Raw genomic sequence first — 19214 nt, 5'->3', positions numbered from 1 at the left:
CGTAGACGCTGGCCACATGGCTGAGCAGCACTTCCCGGGAGAGGGGCGAGTATCAGGCTTCAGGCTTTGAGGTGCCTCACTCCCCACCACAGGAGTCTCCTGGCAGCCACTCCTCTGCAAGTGACCCTACAGCCCAATGGACACAAGGGCCGGGAGTGGGCTGGGCAGGTGGTCACCATGCACACATAGCGGAGCACCTGCCCCAATGCCCAGCAAACGACTGGGGGTTCATAGAGCCCAGAGGATGCCAAGGTGCGCTGCGTCAGACGGAACAGACCACCCGATGTAGAGGCAGCCACCGTCGCCGTGGCACGCCCGGCAGAGACCAGTGCAAATGGTATACATCTTTTCCACTTTATTGACTGTACAGGTTCACAGAAAACAATCTTTCTGCTAAGGTAGACGTATTGTTACATGGTCAGCGTTTGTAAGACAATTCCCTGCCCAGGCAGGACGCCTGTCCCTGGCCACGGCGCCCACGGCACAGGCAGGTCGTGGGGGCACGCAGCACCGCCAGGCCCTCGGAGGGAAGTCACGGAGGTGTGGGTCTGCACGCTGTAGATGCGCAATGCCACAGGGAACAGGGAGTGCACACGGCCGCTGCACAGGCGTTGGTTATGGCGACACCACCACACAGAGCCACAAGTGTGCAAAAACACTGTTTTCAAACCATTAAATTAAAAAGGGAACTCACACAAGCTATGAAAGTGTTGCCACGAAAAGCAAAGCTTTCCTGTAAGAACAGAGCCCAGGTCTGCTGGCTCGCGGGACTGTAACGCGAGTGCCTGTTTTGTTTCGCTCACCAACCACATGGGAGACTCCCAGGCATCTGGAATCCTGGTGCTGCCCGCATCCACGAGACACGAGAGGAACGGAGCATGTGCACAGTTACGGGGCTTTCTCCTCATTCTCATTCTACCTTCCGGCAGGTCTCCCTTACCCAGCATCATTACTGTGTTCTTTCCGTGGGCCGCAGGGTTCCCAGTGAGGCCGCAGTCTCCTGAGCAGGCCTGGCGAGGCGCACCTTCCTGAATGGCTGCAGCTGCCCTAAGCAGGTTGCTGGGTTCCTACCAGGTACTGATTTAAGGAAATCAGTCTTCCTTCAAGGGCCTCATCTTCCTTCAAGGGTGCAGAGAGCAACATGAGCTTGGGCGCCCACCACGAGCATGTCCCGTGATACTCACCTCCCCTGCTTGTGCCTGCTTGTTATTCTACGACCGTGAGTCCAGCTCTGCTTTCCTGATGCTTATGTTTCTATTCTAGTTCAACCCTGGCCAGCTGGAGCCCTCCAGGGGCGCCCTTCCCAGCTCATCATCTTCAAACTCCACACAGTGCAACGCTGAAAACAAAGACCTTGGCCAAGGTCCTGGTCCCAGCAGTTACTGCACTGCCCGCAGGTGACGTGCTGACTGACACAGCGAAATGGTGCAAGGGATTTTACAAGACCATGTGCCCTCTTCCCACAGGAAGCAGTTGGGCAATCACGATGAAAGGGAACCAGAAGTGCCCTACAGGAAAACTGTGTGGAGTGGTCACTGGGGCTGAAACGAGTGCAGCGGCTGGCAGGGTCAGTGCTCTCCGGATGGAGGGGCCTCATCACTGTCACAGAGTGCATCTGGCTGGCCGCGCGGCACATGAGGGTCAGCAACAGGAACCCGTTTCTCTTGATCGCGTTTTCACAAGAGTATTCTAACAGGCAGGGGTTGAAGAAGAACCAACCAGGCCCCGTTCCAAATTCTACCCCCTGCGACCGCCACTTCTTCCTGAACAACTCCAGCGTGCTGGAGAAGAATGGACCCCTCAGCAGGCCCCAGGGCCCACTCCTCTACTGAACACTCGGCTTCCTGCTCCCAGGACCCCCACAAAGGTAGAACCCGCGCAGCGGGGCCTCCAAGGGGTCCTTCCAGCTCCGTCCCTGCCACCTTCTCTCACCCTACACTGAGCCACTCACCCACCCTCCAGCCCTCGCCCAGCCCTCCACCTGTGCGCACTCACTCTGCTTCTGCCCAGGAAAGCCTGACCAACAGCAGCCGAGCTCCCACGTGGCTCAGTCCTGGACAGCTTGGGAGGCTTCGACAGCAGCCTGACTGAGAAGGAACCGCGGGCTGTGTCCGTGCATGCCACACACAATCTACCTGAGCATACCGATGCAGAGTGACTTCAGGAAACAAGACTATACCTGCAGTACCACACTGGCATGTAAAATAGTAACACCAAGTCTGTCCATCGAGAGAGCACACCTCTATCAGGTAAATCAAAATGATCAGCATGGAGTTCAAACGTGTGAGCTAAAGGCATTCCATCAGCTAAGAGAAAACTCAAGTCCCCTGAGAGCCAAGCTGGGGTGCCTGCCCACCCAGGCAAACCCACACCAGGCTTACCCCCATGACTTGTCGCGTTCTATGACAGTAACCCAGCACTTCAATGCTTCATTCTGACTGTGCTGCCCTGGCCAGCCTTGGCCAGGATGTCCACAATGCTGACTCAGCACGAGAGAGTGCTTAAGCCAGGGACAGGGTGTGCTGACCAAAACACTTTCAGCGCAGTTTAATAAATGGATTTCCACCCCAACGAAGGTGGCAACTACTGCCATAGAAAGGAAAAACTGCATTTCCCTATATCACCTATGTTTGTGTGACACCACAGATCAATCAAGCCTGCCCCATACCCACCTGCACACCAGGAGAGCACTGCCAGGAAGCGCCTCCTTCCACCCAAGATGCCAACAGATCCCAGCTGTTCTAACTTTTCACCACCCACACATCAGCCCACAAAATAACACAAAAGCAAAGAGACCTGTCACCAGATCCATCAAAATCATCACAGTATAAAAAAATATGCAGGGCTTCTAGCGAGGTTGCTAACGCATTCCTAGTAACTGTCCTAAACTAAACATTCACATTGATACAATACAGCCAGATGCCAATGTTTAAACAATCTGCCAAGTGTGTGTTGGAACTGGTGTGCGTGCTCGAGTCCCAGAGGAGGACATGGACGTAGCAACACTGCAGATGGAACGGGAGTCAGTCTGAAGCCTTTGCAGAGAGCTCTGGGTGGGCTGCTACGCACGGCGCAGTGAGTCGTACGCACAAGCCCACCAGGAGCCTCCCCTTCATCCACTTCACAGCAACAGACAGGCGAGCTCCGACAGACACGGATCGTGGGGCTCACAGGCAACAAGATGAAGCCATTAAATGGGCGTCCCATAAAGATCACTTGGCCCTAAGACAAAACTAAAAAGGATTTAGCTGCATGCCACAAAGGTACAGACATTTCACTTTAGGTCGCCATCTCCTTCTCCATCGCCTTGGATGGACTTTTTGATCCGAAGCAGCATGGTGGTCAGCCACTGATCCAAGCGAGATATGGAGTCAAACTCCTTGACCTAGTTTAAGGGGAGAGGAACAGGAATTAGGCTGTGGAAATACACTCGAACCCACACTGCAGCACCCCAGGCCGGGCTAGGATTCAGTCACTCCTCCCACTCTACAGTTTCTTCATCGCACATGGTTTTTCCTAGGCTGTGACTGTCGGGATGGTACCTATGTCAAGCTCCTCTGCTTTCTATATTGCTCTGTGTGCAAACATGTACGCAAAAATTCCCACTGTGATTGGAAGAGTGCATTTAATGTCACAAGAAACTGGATGCTGGGTAAGAATTAGCAAGGAATGCGGGGGACCAGCACTGTGGGATAGCAGGTAAGGCCGCCACCTGCAGTGCCGGCATCCCATATGGGAACCAGTTCAAATCCCGGCTGCTACACTTCTGATCCAGCTCTCTGCTTTGGCCTGGGAAAGCAGTAGAAGACAGGCCCCTGCACCCACAGGGGAGACCTGGAAGAAGCTCCTGACTCCTGGTTTCAGATCAGCTCAGCTCTGGCCACTGTGGACATTTCGGGCATGAACTAGTGGATAGAAGGCCTCTCTGTAACTCTGACTTTTAAGTAGATAAATAAGATTTAAAAAAAAAAAAAAAGGTATGCAGAAAACCAATAATCACTCAGCAGGAAAAAAGTAACTACAGAATTACGATGCATTTTGCTGCATTACCAAAGAATAAAATGACAACAGAATGAAAAGGGCATGAGTTAAAGCTAAATAGGAAAACTTCCCACTGTCACTTCAGGGACATGAGCAACATATGAACAAAAGCCACAGAGAGATCAGCTCGATTCTCAACCTGAGATGGCAAAAGATAAAAACAGAAAAAAAGTGTAAAGAAAACAATCTTCCACTTATTTTATGCCATAAACGTTAAACTCTCACTAATTGCCTTTTACACTTTAAATAGTATTTCAACTAATTTTGCTTTACACTTATTTATGGACTAGACTTTAAAGATTTATTTATTTACTTGAAAGAGTTAGAGAGAGAGAGAGAGAGCAAGGTCTTCTATGCACTGGTACACTCCTCAGTTGGCTACAATGGCTGGAGCTGCAATCCGAACCCAGGAGCCAAGAGCTTCTTCCAGGTCTCCCACGTGGGTGCAGGGGCCCAAGGACTTGGGCCATCTTCTGCTGCTTTCCCAGGCCATAGCAGAGAACTGGATCAGAAGTGGAGCAGCCAGGACTCGAACAACACCCATATGGGATGCTGGCACTGCAGGCAGCAGCTTTACCCGCTATGCCACCATGCTGGCCCCCCAGATTTAAAATTAAATTAGCAAGTTCTAACAGCATGTGAGTGCAGAAGTAGCTGTGCAGCTGAATTAGTTCCGAGTCTAACTCAAGAGACAGCACTGTGTGTCACCATGGCTACTGGAGCTGATTTTGGGGAATATAACAAAGACTACTTAAGCATGCTGAAATAATGTTCAAGTAAATGAAAAGGTAAAAGAACTTTCTGTAACTTAATCCCAAAGGTGTAACTCACCGCTTCAGTGTAGGCCTCACTGTTCTGTTCTTCATGAGCTTCTAGAAGTTTCTGGCAGCATAAAAATATTTAAAAAAAAAAAACAAACAAAAAAAACAGTTTGGTGAGATGACGCTGTCTCACAACTGAATGGATACTTTAAACATTAGTACCACACTGGCTGATGTCACTAAATCACTCACACACATGGGAAATATTCCAAGATAAGTCAAGAACTACTCTAAGTCAGGATCTAGCTTTGTACTAATATTTCCAAATTGCCCGTTTCAGAACACAACACCTACAGGCCCAACACGACGGCATTTTACACCTATAACACAAACGCAACAGAGTACCAGCGCCCTGCATCTGCTTCCTTTTCTGCCAATCCCACTTAGGAGTTGTCCCACAATGGCAAAAGCCTTTTTCTTTAAAGTTCCAATGTTACTTACTTTCAATAATTTACACTCTCTTGAATCAGTAAATGCTGGAAACATTTCCTCATACTTCTCAAGAGCAAGCTGCGAGAGAAGAATGCCTCGTCAATGTCAGACTTAGAACTAGGAAACAAAGCACTCACCAGTCTGTTAACATCAGTAAGACTTATCTGAACTTTTTAGTGTCTAAACAGTACGCTGTGAACAACAAAATCAACACAGGAACTCTTTAATTTTTAATTTTCAAGTTCAAGTAAAAATAAGTTTCTAAACCAGTATTCCTAACTGCTAGAGAGAAGACACTGAACAAAATCTCACTGTTAAAAGCTCACAGACCAGGAGCCTGTGTTCATCCACGCAATGGAGATGCTCAGAATACTTCCAAAAGTTCATGGAAAATCAAACTACAAGGTAAGTTTATCTTGGTGCAAAAAATCCGAAATTCATGCACTCACCAACTCTTCAACAAGTTCATGGAAATGTGTATTATGAAAAAACTACCCCTGGATTTCAAGATTTCTTTCGGTCAGAGAGAGCAAGCTTGACACTCTGCTGTGCTCCTCAAATGCCTGCCACAGCCAGGTGCAGGCCAGGCAGAAGCCAGCAGCCTGGAACTTCACCCCGGTTTCCCAAGGAGGTGGCAGGGGCCCAAGCAAGCCTCCCAGGATGCATTAGCAGGAAGCTGGATCAGAAGTGGTGTTGTGGCTGGCACCACGGCTCAATAGGCTAAACCTCCGCCTACAGCGCCGGCACCCCAGGTTCTAGTCCTGGTTGGGGCACCAGATTCTATCCCAGTTGCTCCTCTTCCTGTCCAGCTCTCTGCTATGGCCTGGGAGTGCAGTAGAGGATGGCCCAAGTGCTTGGGCCCTGCACCCGCATGGGAGACCAGGAGAAGCACCTGGCTCCTGGCTTCGGATCAGTGCAGTGCGCTGGCTGCAGCGGCCATTCAAGGGTGAACCAACGGAAAAAGGAAGACCTTTCTCTCTGTCTCTCACTGTCCACTCTGCCTGTCAAAAAAAAAAAAAAAAGAAGAAGTGGTGTTGTGCCTAGGACAGCAGTGGAAGGTGGCTCAAGTATCTGGGCGCCTGCCACCCACATGGGAGACCTGGATGGAGTTCCAGGCTCCCGGCTTCCACCCGGCCCAGCCCTGGCCATTGCAGTCAATTGGGAAGTAACCGAGAGGACAGGTCTCTCCATCCTTCTCCCTCTGTAACTCTGCCATTCAAATAAATAAAAATAAATTGAGACAACAAAAAAAGAAAACAAACAAGTGGAAGAGCCGGGATTCAAACCAGTACTCCGTTCTGGCATGTGGGGGCCCCAGGCAGTGACTTAACCCACTGTGCCACGACACCCACACTCTTTATTTTCAGGATTTTCTACACCAAGATGAACTCCCCTTTTAGCTCATTTTCCACAGCCTTGTTGAAGCACGTTTGTAGACCACATTCAGATCACGGGTGAGCTGAGGCAGGAGCATCTTCTCTCAGGGGCTCTAATTCTGCTGATGCACGCACGGACGGCACGGAGGCTGTGCCGCGCTCCCCAGCTCCGTTCCCGAGTTCTATCAGAGAGGACACGACTCCACTTTGCTTGTGTCCCCCTTGACTCCCTAATTTCCTTACAGCAAAGCCACGGAAGGACAGGTGGCTACCAGGGAACTTCCCAGGCACAGCTTCTGCAGCTGGGACACGTATCACAGAATTATGATTTCTGCTGTCCTCAGTTTAGTCTTCCTACTACCACAGAAACGAAGCGCCATGAAGAATGACAGAATCCAGCAGAGCATGGGCACTGGCGTCCGCCTTACCTTGGCATTCAGCTCGTCTACTATGAAGTGACAGAGGGCTGCTTTGAAGAAGTAATCCTTTGCACTGTACTTCAGCAAAGGGTTATCCATGGTGTTCGCCCCAACCTAGCCAGAGAGCAGAGCTACATTTAAAAGGTTCAAAACTATCCCCAGCCTATAAACCTTACGTTAGTTTAGCAATGAAAGACATTCTTTTAACCCAACTATCATACTCATAGAGAAGTTTACTAGACAAGAAATATCAGATACATGAGTAGCTGAGAGGAGCAGGTGGCTTTTTTGTTTTTAAGATTTATTTATTTGAAAGGCAGAGTTACAAACAGAGAAGGAAAGACAGAGGGAGGTCTCACATATGCTGATTCACTCCCCAAATGGCTCCGACAATGGCCAGGACTTGGCCAGGCCAAAGCTATGAATCTCAAACAGCATTTGGGTCTCCCATGAGGATAGCAACCTCAAAACACTTGGACCATTTTCTACTGCTTTCCCAGGCACATCAGCAGCGAGTTGGATTGGAAGTGGAGCAGCCAGGACTGGAACCAGAGCTCATATGGTATGCCAGTGTCACAGGTGGCAGTTTACCTCACAGGACCACAACACTGGTGGGACGAGAGTTTGGTACAAGTTTAAGAAGCCACTAGGGATGCCCACATCCTACACTGAGGTTTGTGTGTTCCAGTTCCCACATTTCCCATTCCAGCTTCCTACCAGCACGCACCCCAGTAGGCAGCAGGTAATGGCTGAAGTAGCAGGGTCCTTGTTATCTATGTGCAAGACACAGATTGATTTTTTTTTTTTTTTTTTTTTTTTTTGGACAGGCAGAGTGGACAGTGAGAGAGAGACAAAGAGAAAGGTCTTCCTTTTCTGTTGGTTCACCCCACCAATGGCCGCTGCGGCCGGCGCACCATGCTGATCCGAAGCCAGGAGCCAGGTGCTTCTCCTGGTCTCCCATGTGGGAGAGTCTCCATGGGGGAGTCTCCCCATGCAGGGCCCAAGGACCTAGGCCATCCTCCACTGCACTCTCAGGCCAAAGCAGAGAGCTGGACAGGAAAAGGAGCAACCAGGACAGAATCCGGTGCCCTGACCGGGACTAGAACCTGGTGTCCCGGCGCCGCAGGTGGAGGATTAGCCTAGTGAGCTGCAGCGCCGACCAGATTGATTCTTTAGTTCTATCTTTGGCCTGGCTCAACCTCAGCTGTTGTGGGCATTTGAGGAGTCAATCAGTGGATGTTTGTGTGACTTTCAAATAAATAAATAAATGGAAATTTAAAAAAGAAAAAAGAAAGGAAGAGGAAGTAGACATACAAAGATACTGCAAAAAGTTCATGGAAAATGCGTATTATGACAAAACTGCATGCATTTCCAACTTTTTCTGCACTCTAATAAATAAACTTCTTTTACTTCTATTTTGCAAGTCCCCTCGTATTTTCTCCCGTTCCTTCTGCTAAGTGCAGCTCAAAGCCCGTTATTTTACATCAACATCTGTGAAAAGGCAGGTAACAGTAAGGAGGGAACCAGCTGGGGGCTCCTAGGGGCAGGGTCCGGGGGAGTTCTCAGAATGTTCCTCTCCCACAACTGTCTGCAGACGGTGCGAACTTCCGGCCTGCTCCTGCCAGCATCCGTGACGAAACTACGCAAAGATTACTGCCAGCTGAGAGCGTGCAACTGAACCTGGTGTCATGAACTTACCCGGCTGTGGCTGAGCATTCTCACAGCTGACATTCTCCACCTGCCCATGGTTCTCAAGCCCCCAGGGAAACAAAGGCATTCTTCCAGGTGGAGTTTGCCAAGGGTTTCGGGATTCCCTCCCAGGGCCAGATCTCTGCTTGAGCAAGACGAACACTGTACTGCTCAGCCATGGGCTCTGATCCTTTCTTTATGTTGCCAGAATTGCTTTGGTGACATTCTGTTGAGGATTGAGCTTCCCTATTGCTAAGGGCCACTGGTCTTTAGATACCCTTCTGATTTTGGTGACAACGTAAGTCCGGCCTCAGATTAAGTTATTCCCTTCACTGCTTTTTTTTTGGGGGGGGTGTGGGGAGCTTGTAAGGGACTGTTGTAATTATTCTCTAGATGCTTGGTTTTAAATTCCATGATTTTTCTGTTCTCATTTCCACTGATTTCTATTTTCTCTACTATTTCCTGCCTTCTGCTTTCTTTTCCATTTATTTTGCTCTTTTGGGTACGTGAGGTTGCAGCGTAACTCAGTGATTTCCTCTTTCTTGTGTGTGCACCTTTAGAGCAATTAACCTTTTAGTGCCACTTTGTGTCTCAAGATTATCCTGTTGTGTTTTTTTTAATTCACTTCACTGTGCTTATTGATAGTCCTTGAGACTTCATGATAGTGGGTTGTTTAGATTTTCACTGATCTCCAAGTGTTGGGAGACTGTCCTATAATCTTCCTGTTGTTGAGTTCTACTTTGATTCCACCATCAATTTTTTGAGGCTTGTTTCATGCCCAGAACATGATCTCTCGTGACATGTGCCATGTGTTCTGTCAATGTGGCTGTGCTGTGGCTGCAAATCAATGATCTGATGAGAGATTCATATCTAAAGTATATATAAAGAACTCCTAAAACTCAACACTAAAAAATACAACTAAAAACTGCCAAAATGACTAGGACAGACAATTCTCCAAAAGGAGACACACAGATGGCCAGTATACACATGAGGAGACACTCCACCTCACTGACCGCTAGGGCAATGACACACTCACTGGAGTGGCCGTCACTTAACAAAATGTGTGCTGGTGGGAATGAGGAGAAACGGGAGCCCTTAAGCATTAATGGGGGGGGGGGGGGTAAAGTGGTGCAGCCACTGCGGAAACCAGTATGGAAGCTTCTAGAAGAATCAAGCACAGGTGGATCCCACGGATGGCAATTCCATCCCCAGGCATATGCCCACACGTACTGAAGGTTCAGGGACAGGCACATGTATAGTAGATAGGGGAATGGCGGGGGGGGGGGGGGGGGTTGGGTTTCTCATGGGGGTGATGAAAATCTTCTAGTATTAGGTAGTGGTGATGTTTGCATATTCTTCTGAGTATACTAAAAAATCACTGAATTATATTCATTAAAACGATGAAATACATGACTTGTGAATTATGTCCCAATTCAAAAAATGCTTCCAAAAATCACTCGTAGCCGCTTCTGTTTGAGGCAGTGACAGCACCCTCACCTGCTCGTAAATCTCGATGGCCTTCTGGTACTGCTCCAGCTGCGCTGCGTACGCCGCCACCTTCAGCAGACACTTGTTAGCTGAGCTGAAACCAAGAACCAGAGCAGAGTCAATGACAGCCCAGGGAACAGCGAGGGCCCAGGACACACACCCGCACTGACACCGACACCAACACCAACTCGGGGCACAATGACATGAAGAAAAATAACACTTGCCTATTGGACTCTTCTCCTTTGTAATAGTCAGCAGACTGCTCATAATGTGCGATAGCCTGAAAACACATACATGTGATTCATGAACAATTCAGTGTTGCATTTAAAAGCTACTTTTGCATAAGCATTTCTCTTATACAAATAAACCCTCAACAACAAGAAACCCTTCACGATGCAGCCCATTGTTACTCAGGAAAACAAGAATGCATGCAGCTCCAGAAGACTCCTGGTGACAGACACCTGCTGTTCATCAAAACCTGTTCTTCCTCCTCCCCCCAGGGATGGAAACAGACAAGCTGGGACCACTTCCAGACCTGGATTTTCCAGCCTTCCCCACTTCCCATAAGCCAGAACGGCAATGACAGGTCCTGACGGATGACATGGGAAGAGACAAACTGAGGATGGCAGAACTCTGTTGGCCACATTTCCTAAATAACCACAAAGGGCAGCCGGCACCCAAAACCCAGGGTCCCCACTACTGCCAAACCCACAACAGCTACACAGGTTTGTTCTATAGAGAGATGAAGCCTTCTGACATCTCAGGTCTAGAGCTCACTACAGCAGCACAGACGGCCCTCACTCATGCCTGAAGTGTCAGCTAGGACGAGGGTGCTCCCTTTAATCCAACATGAATGCCACCCCATTAACAGTCAAGTGGAGAGGAGACACAGGCTACAGTCTGGAGCCCCAGAAGCCCGTCATGCCAAGCAGACTTAGGGAAGCCAAGAACCTGACCATTCGGAAGGCAGAACACAGGTGACCGGTGCCAGAAATCATTGGGGAGGGGCCAGGTGCCACTCTGGAAGCAGAAAGGGACCAGGCAAAGTCCAGGGATAAGGGCCTCACAAGACTGCAGACACCTGTGACTTCTGTAGCCCAGAGGGCAAGAGGCAGGTCTGAACAATGCTCAAACCAGGGGTGCAGAGAACTTTCTCTAAGCTTAGGTCACAAACACTTCAGGTTTTGAGAAACAATTTCTGCTGAAACTACTTAGCTGGGGCCAGTGCTGCAGCGTAGTGGGTAAAGCCGACGCCTGCAGTGCCGGCATCCCATATAGGCACCGGTTTGAGTTTGAGCTGCTTCTCTTCCAATCCAGCTCTCTGCTTTGGCCTGGGAAAGCAGTAGAAGATGGCCTAAGTCCTTGGGCCCCTGCACCCACATGGGAGACCCAGAAGAAGATCCTGGCTCCCGGCTTCGGATCAGCACAGCTCTGGCCATTGTGGCCTCTGGGGAGTGAACCAGCAGATGGAAGACCTCTCTTTCTCTCTGCCTCTGCTCTCTGTAACCCTGCCTTTCAAACAAATAAATAAATCTTGAAAAAAAAAAAAATTACTATTTAGCTCTCTTGGAGGTAGCATCAAGACAGCCAGTCAATAAACAAGTGTGGCTGTATCCCAATACAACTCTACTTAGGCACAATTAAGTCTCAATTTCACATAACTTGTACGTGCCAAAAAATGCTTTCTGCTCCAAGGATTAAAAACTGTGACTTCATTCTTGGCTTGCAGGCATGCAGAAACAGGTGGTGTGAGTTTGCATTATAGAGCTTTATCGGTAAGACCAAAATGGGCAGCAGGAACTGCCTTCCTACCCAAGCCTAGTCCTGATTTCAGTGGCTTGAAGGTAGCCCTCAGTGAGCTAGACAGGCAGACAGGTGGAGGAGCAAGAAAACAACAAATGTAATAAAACAGCACAGGGAGCAGACTGGCCCTGCCTGGGTGGGCAGTAGGATGACTAACAGCTGAGCCAGCACTGAAGCCACAGGATATAGGAGACAGAACCAATACTACCCTGTGCTCCAAACAGCATGCCTAGAACATTCACCTTGAATAACTGTGTTAAAAAAAACACTTGGGGACGCCACTGTGGCGTAGTGGGTAAAGCTGCCGCCTACAGTGCCAGCATCCCATATGGGCACTGGTTCAAGTCCCAGCTGCTCCACTTCCGATCCAGCTCCCTGCTGATGTTCCTGGGAAATCAGTGGAGGATGGCCCAAGTGCTTGAGCCCCTGCACCCACATAGGAGACCTGGAAGAAGCTCCTGGCTTCGGATTGGTCCAGCTCTGGCCGTTGCGGCCATTTGGGGAGTGAACAGTGGGATGGAAGACTCCCCCACTCGGCCTCTGCCTCTCTGTAACTCTGCCTTTCAAAATAAATAAATAAAATAAATCTTTAAAAAAGAAACAGACACTTGTGCTGTGTTTGAACAATCGTGTTTTGGATCCACTGTGTTGGCCACTTGGCCCATGCCAAAAGGCTCCCTAAACAAACATCCTCTCAGTATTACTTAAAATAGGAGAAAAAGTGGCTGGATAAAATGAGCTACTGTGCTATGCTTCAAGGTAAGGGACAGAAAGCATGAAAATAAGAAGTTTTTCAAGAAACACTAGAAACACACGCAGAGCAGGCAATAAGCCCAACAGCTAAGATGCCTACGGTCCCCCGTTCAGTCCTGGCTCCAGCTCCTGACTTCAGCTTGTGGCCAGCACAGCCCGAGAGGCAGCAGCATCGGCTCAAGTAGCTGGACTCCTGCCACCCATGTGAGAGACCTGGCATGAGATCTCAGCTCCGGGCTTAGGCCCAGCCCAGTTGCAGCCACTGCAGGCATTAGGGGCAGGAAAGAGTGAATGGGAACAATCTCTCCCTGTACCTCAAATAAATGCATTTTTAAAAAATGAAAAAATGTATTTGTTTACTTGCAAAGCAGAGTAACAAGGAGAGAAGGCGAGACAGAAGATCTTCTATTTGCTGGTTAGTTCCTGAAATGCCCATGACAGCCAGGGCTGGGCCAGACAGAAACCGAGAGCCGGGACCTCCAGGTTTCCCACGTGGGTGGCGGGAACCCAATACTTGGGCTGTCGTCTGCTGTCTCCCAGGTGCGGAAAATGCATACTGTGAAAAAACTATACATGGACTTGAAATTTTTTTTTTTTTGCACCAAAATAAACACTCTTCTTTTTCAAAGACTTATTTATTTGAAAGGCAGAGTGAGTGAGAGAGAGAGAGAGAGAGAGAGAGAGGGAGAGGGAGAGTGAGATAGAGGGAGAGATAGTCCATTGGCTGGTTTGCTCACCAAATGGCTGCAACAGCCAGGGGCTGGGCCAGGTCAAAGCCAGGAACCTAGAACTTCATTCAGGTCTCCCATGTGGGTGCAGGGGCCCAAGCACTTGGGCCATCTTCTGCTGCTTTCCCAGGCCATAGCAGAGAGCTGGATCAGAAGAAGAGCAGCTGGGACTATAAGGAGCACTCCAATATGGGATGCCAGTGCCACAAGGCTGGCTCCCAGTATCTGTTTTAATTCTACTATTTCCCATGAACCTTTCGAGGTGGCCATGTCTTCCCCAGGGCAGCTACTTATCTTCCTAGGTCTTATCAGAACTCAGGGTTGCGTATAACTGCTATTTTGAACATTAAAAAAAAAAAAGGCTAAGCACTGCCAATTCAATTTTAACTACGTATTTAAACAATGGGCCTGGCTCATCAAGATGTCAGATGCCATTACATTTACCTTAGTAGAAGGAAAAATTTAATCTGGTTTTTAATAATGCTAATTAAACCAATCACCAACAAATCCACGGTCTTCACACATGCTGGCAGACTGCCCTGAGAAGGGACACAGAGCCTGCTGGTGAAGCAGGCACACTGCAGGCAGGGAGCAGAGTGTGGCTCGGGCTGGCTCTCGGTGTCACTCAGTGTGGGCTCTGCAGGGCCCACAGGATGCTCGGGCACTGGAGGTCGGCCTGTGCGCCTGTCAATTTCCAGGACAATAACAAATGCCAGAAGCAGGACACGATTGCCAATTACAAGAGCACACTTAGCAGACCCACACACCGGGCCTGGCTCAGTCCCCTGTTTCTTGAGCAAAGTGCACTGGGGGCCCCCGTGATGAGCATCTGGGTGTCAGGTTCACTGGGGTTCCAAATGGGGAACGAGGCCCCTGCAACACATCACCAACAGCACCTGAAGCGAACAAATCTGCCAAGGTCAAGTGTCAGTCACCGTGGAAGTCTTCAGTAGCCTCAAGACAGGTTCCACTGCCAACAAATACCCGAGACATCATGTGACACAGACATGTCACATCCACTACCTTACGAATAAATGAGTTAAAGCAGGTGTTCCAGGGCTGAAAACAGAAGTGAGTCCAGTTCCTCTGGATCACTTAAAGGACCATCAAAGAGGACCCACTTGTTATGTGGATCAATGTTTTATCTCATGAAGTAAAAGAAGCGGTGGAACAGGTCAAGCCACTGCTTGCAAGGTCGGCATCACAAATCAGAGCGCCAGCTACAGTCCCGGCTGTTCCACTTCCTACCCAGCTCCCTGCTAATGCACCTGAGAAGGCAGTGGAAGCCAGCCCAAGAGCTTGGAAAAGGTCACATCAATGAAAGTGGTGCCACCTACTGGCCAAGCCACAGAATGGCAGGAACACAAAGAGGTATCTGGCAGGTTTCAGAAACTGTTAGGGCAAAACATCTACTTTTTTAAAAAAGAAGGGGGGGGGGGGCGGGGCTGTGGCATAGAGGGTAAAGCTGCCCATCCTATACAGGCACCAGTTCGAGTCCTGGCTGTTGCACTTCTGATGCAGCTCTCTGCTTATGGCCTGGGAAAACAGTAGAAGATGGCCCAAGTCCTTGGGCCCCTGCACCCGCATTGGGGGGACCCTGCACCCACATAGGAGACCCAGAAGAAACTCCTGGCTCCTGGCTTCCCATAGGCCCAGCTCCAGCCTATTTGGGAAGTGAACCAGCCATTTGGGGAGTGAACCAGCGGATGGAAGACCTCTCTCTCTGCTTCTGCCTCCATGTAACTCTACCTTTCAAATAAATAAAAAATAAATATTTTTTAAAAAGAAGAGGAAAAGGGTGTCACAGATGACTTTATCCACTTTCACTTTTATGAAGACCAAGTGGTGACCGGCTGCCCAAGATCACGGCCTGGGACTGACTACACGCCAGGGGAAGCTGACACAGGAGCCGCTGTGGGCAAAGACGCTCTGAGCACAGCGCCGGTCTCTGCAGGATTCCCTGGTCCTCAGGAAAGGTGCTGCATCCATACCAGATCTCGGTCCTGCCTCATCCCACCCAGAAACAAAGGAGGGTTCAGGCCCGGCCCCACACACAGCCTGCCAGAGAGAAGGCTCATACGTGTGCGCCAACACACAGGGTGGCCCTTCAGACAAGCACAGGGAAGACGAAAACCAAACCACAGGAGGCCAGATGGGAAATGTCAGCAGCGCAGGTCCAACCTCGCTGCTGCCTGAGAGCCGCTCTTCTCCACAGACCCCATCTGCAGCAGTGTCACGGCATCCTGGGCTCCTGGGGCTGGCAGGGCAGCCACTCCAGTTACAAGCAAGAGAGTGAGAATCGGGAATGCGGAGCAAGCGCGTCACAGTGCACGGCATGCGGCAGCAAGAGACAAAGCAGAGTGACAGTGCGCGCCTGCATGGGATCTGAATGTGGACTCCTCAGGGGCCACGGCTGCGACGTTAACCAAGTGGCCTTGATGAGTGTCATGTGACAAGTGATAAATGAGCCAAATTAAAGGACACGGGGCAGGCAGACATGGGTGAAAAGGGTGTGAGGAGCCAGCCAGGTGGACACCTGGGAAAGAGCTCTGCAGGGCAAAAGTAGCCAGGAGCTGGCACTGTGGTGTAGCAGGTAAAGCTGTTGCTTGCAGTGCTGGCATCCCGTATGGGCGCCGGTTCGAGTCCTGACTGCTCCACTTCCGATCCAGCTCTCTGCTATGGCCTGGGAAACCAATGGATGATGGCCCAGGTCCTTGGGGCCCTACACCCGCGTGGGAGACATGGAAGAAGCTCCTGGCTCCCGGTTTTGGATCGACCCAGCTCCAGCCTTGGGCCCCTGCACCTACATGGGAGACCTGGAAGAAGCTCCTGGCTCCTGGCTTTGGATCGGCGCAGCTCTGGCTGTTGTAGCCATCTGGAGAGTGAACCAACAGATGGAAGACCTCTCTCTTTCTCTCTCTCTCTCTCTCCCCTCTCTCTGTGTAACTCTGCTTTTCAAATAAATAAAATAAATCTTTAAAAAAAAAAAAAAAGGAGGAGGAGATGAAGGGGGTGGGGGAGGAAAAGAATAAATAGACAGTGCAAAGGTCCTGAGGCAGGAACCCATCCAGCATGTGTGAGGATGAGCAAGGAGACAAGGGTGGCTGGAGCAGGACTCGCAGGGGAGGAGAGCCACAGAAGAGAGGTCCCAGAGACGCATGGGGAGCAGTGTCGTGGGGCCATGAGGGCCACCCTGCTTGGAAGGCTCTGGCTGTTGCTCTAAGTGATGCAGGTGCCAACACAAACTTGTGGCTGGGAGAAACAGAATCCCAAGTACTGTTTACAGGGACAGCTCTGGCTGCGTGGGGATGCCAGAGGCAACAAGGACTAGGAGCACAGGATGAGCTGGGAGGCTCCTGCACTGATCAAGGGGATGGCATCCACAGGAAGCCCATGGTCTGCAGGGAAACAAGGGGGCCTGTGGGACCCTGAGATCAGAACGCACTGCCTGACATGCCAGGCGAAGGGCCTGCAGGACAGACTCTGCCACTCAGAGGTCTGGGTTGCCAGTCAGCGTGTGCACACGCGACCCTCACAGCGGTGATGCTGAGGGGCTGTGCAGAGCTCTCCCCCTAAACACTGCCTCTCCAGGGCCCGAGTCCTTGGCCACGTGGCTGATGTGTCGGGAGTGCTATAGTCTGACACAATCAGAGACAGCGGGGACAACCATGAGCCCGCTCTCACATCTCGAGACACTCACTGCAGGAAAATGGCCATCTGCTCAGCCAGCCACTGCCAAGAAGGCCCGTGAAGCCCCTGGGGTCACTGCTCCACTCCGGCCGGCTGGGAGAGGAGCAGGTTCCTCAGGGCCCCCTTCGCTGCTCACCTTCTCGATGTCCACTAGCTCCGTCTCGTAGATCTCCGCAATGGTGATGTGGTGCTTGGCTGCGATGGTGAACCTTCCCTGGGGGAAAGGACAAAAGCCAGTCACACACCCCCTCCCCGCTGGAACGCCAGTCCAGGGACGGGGACGGAAAACAACAACACAACAGAAGGCCACTGCTGGCCACGGCCGGCCGAGCGAGCAGTGCGGGTCTTACCATGTCTGTGTAAATGTCGATGGCTGCATTTAAGCAGTTGATAGCCTCTGAAGCGCAGGCATTTGAGAAAAACAACGAGAAATCCATTCAGTCACAGAGAGTTCAGGTGAGCCTGCCTTCCCGGCTCTCGTTAGAACGTTAACGAGGGAGAGTTGGGGGCAGAGGGTGGGCAGGTGAGCGAGGAGCAAACACAGATCATGCACCAGTCCAGAGTCAGGGGCACAGCTCCGAGCCCTGCAGCTGCACAGCACCATTCAGGGGGCAACACTGGCTCAGGTACGCTGAACCTCAAGGTGAGGACTGCTTCCACGGGAGAGACTGGGTCACAGAGGGCTGACAACCGTGGGGACTGTCGCCCACACTGGCAGATTCTAGCTGCCCGAGCGCAAATGTCCATGTGCTAAAACCACCCATAAGTTCGGGAAGATAGCATCCCTACAAGAGAACAACCCCTCGGGCAGATTCTAGCCCTCGTGCGGCCAGAAGGCCAGAGCACTGGAACAAGTGCAGCAGAGCCAGTGTCCCACGTTCCGGGTGCTGCCTGTCCTGTCCCAACACATCTACAGAGGAAGGGGAGAACCCCAGCAAGTGCCAACGCCACTTCCTAAAGCGGGGAGCCAGCACACAGCCCTGACCCAAAACGCTGGCATGTATAACGCTGCACGTGGCTGACAGCTCCAGGGCGACTGCTTTTGGTTTGAAAGAGGCAGCGATGTGAAAAGGCCTGAGCGAAGAATCACGAAGATAAACAGATCAGCAAAGATGAAAAGCGATCTCCTCCCAAACTGTATTTTAAAGAATGGAACTTGCCGCTGCACTTTACAAACAGACAATGACCAGAATGGCAGCCTGTCCCCACTTGCACAGAAGCCTGCCATCGGAGCAGACGCACCTTTCCTCCCAGAGTGTGCCGCGTGTTTTCTGCAATCAAGGTCACACAACCCTTGGTTTCACGCGGTGTATCATGACCACGCGAATGCTGACCGGGTCCTGGGAAGAGTCTCTGACACCAGGCGTTATGACGCCTGTATTGTATGCTAACAGGCGGACACACTGTGAGTCCCTCCGGCTACTCCCACTGCTCACACGGTCTGTGTCCAGTTTGTCATTGGGGAAATAAACTGTGATTTATCTGTGTATAAAAAAAGCCCTCGAAGATCTCATTTCTATATGACATAGTCATAAAAGTTGGGGTTTCTGTGTCAAACAGAAAGTACCACTAAAAGAAAAAAACAGACGTGGTGCTATCCATGCAGTGTGCAGGAGGGAAGAAATCAATGCTGTTAATTGCTAACGCATACTTCCAACTAAAAAAGAAACTTGCAAAATGCTAAATATCCAATTCCATTATTTCCTCAAAACCAATACATGGAAAAAACATTTTAAAAAATGACTACAGTATGAACAAAAGGCGTTTTGAACCACAGGTATCACAATCTCACAGACTGGCTCCTAAAATCTACCAGGCACATGGAAGGGGGCCCTTAGTTGCCTTTTGTGATCAGTAACATAGTTCATAAAGTCAAGATGGAAGAAGGCTTAGATAAATTTCCAAAATGCAACATCAACTGAGTTAGAGGAAAAACGGTGCTGACAACTAAACCACCAGGATACGGGATGCACC

At 50.3% G+C, this 19214-nt stretch overlaps 1 protein-coding gene across 1 annotated transcript in view; it reads right to left on the bottom strand.

The window, feature by feature from the left end:
• Positions 1-345: 345 nt before the first annotated feature.
• Positions 346-19214, bottom strand: part of NAPB (NSF attachment protein beta) — a 41923-nt gene continuing 23054 nt past the window's right edge. The window contains exons 4-11 of the mRNA XM_062203786.1: positions 17591-17637; positions 17377-17454; positions 10491-10546; positions 10276-10360; positions 7099-7203; positions 5304-5372; positions 4873-4923; positions 346-3385 (exon numbers count right to left, since the gene is read on the bottom strand). Coding sequence (XP_062059770.1) covers positions 3275-3385; positions 4873-4923; positions 5304-5372; positions 7099-7203; positions 10276-10360; positions 10491-10546; positions 17377-17454; positions 17591-17637 — 602 coding nt within the window. The 3' untranslated portion in view covers positions 346-3274. The remainder of the gene's footprint in view (positions 3386-4872; positions 4924-5303; positions 5373-7098; positions 7204-10275; positions 10361-10490; positions 10547-17376; positions 17455-17590; positions 17638-19214) is intronic.

This window comes from Lepus europaeus, chromosome 10 (assembly GCF_033115175.1).
Source record: "Lepus europaeus isolate LE1 chromosome 10, mLepTim1.pri, whole genome shotgun sequence".
In the NCBI taxonomy this organism is placed as follows: Eukaryota; Metazoa; Chordata; class Mammalia; order Lagomorpha; family Leporidae; genus Lepus; species Lepus europaeus.
The sequence above is the reverse complement of the archived record's forward strand: the minus strand, read 5'-3'. Positions and strand labels throughout refer to the sequence as shown.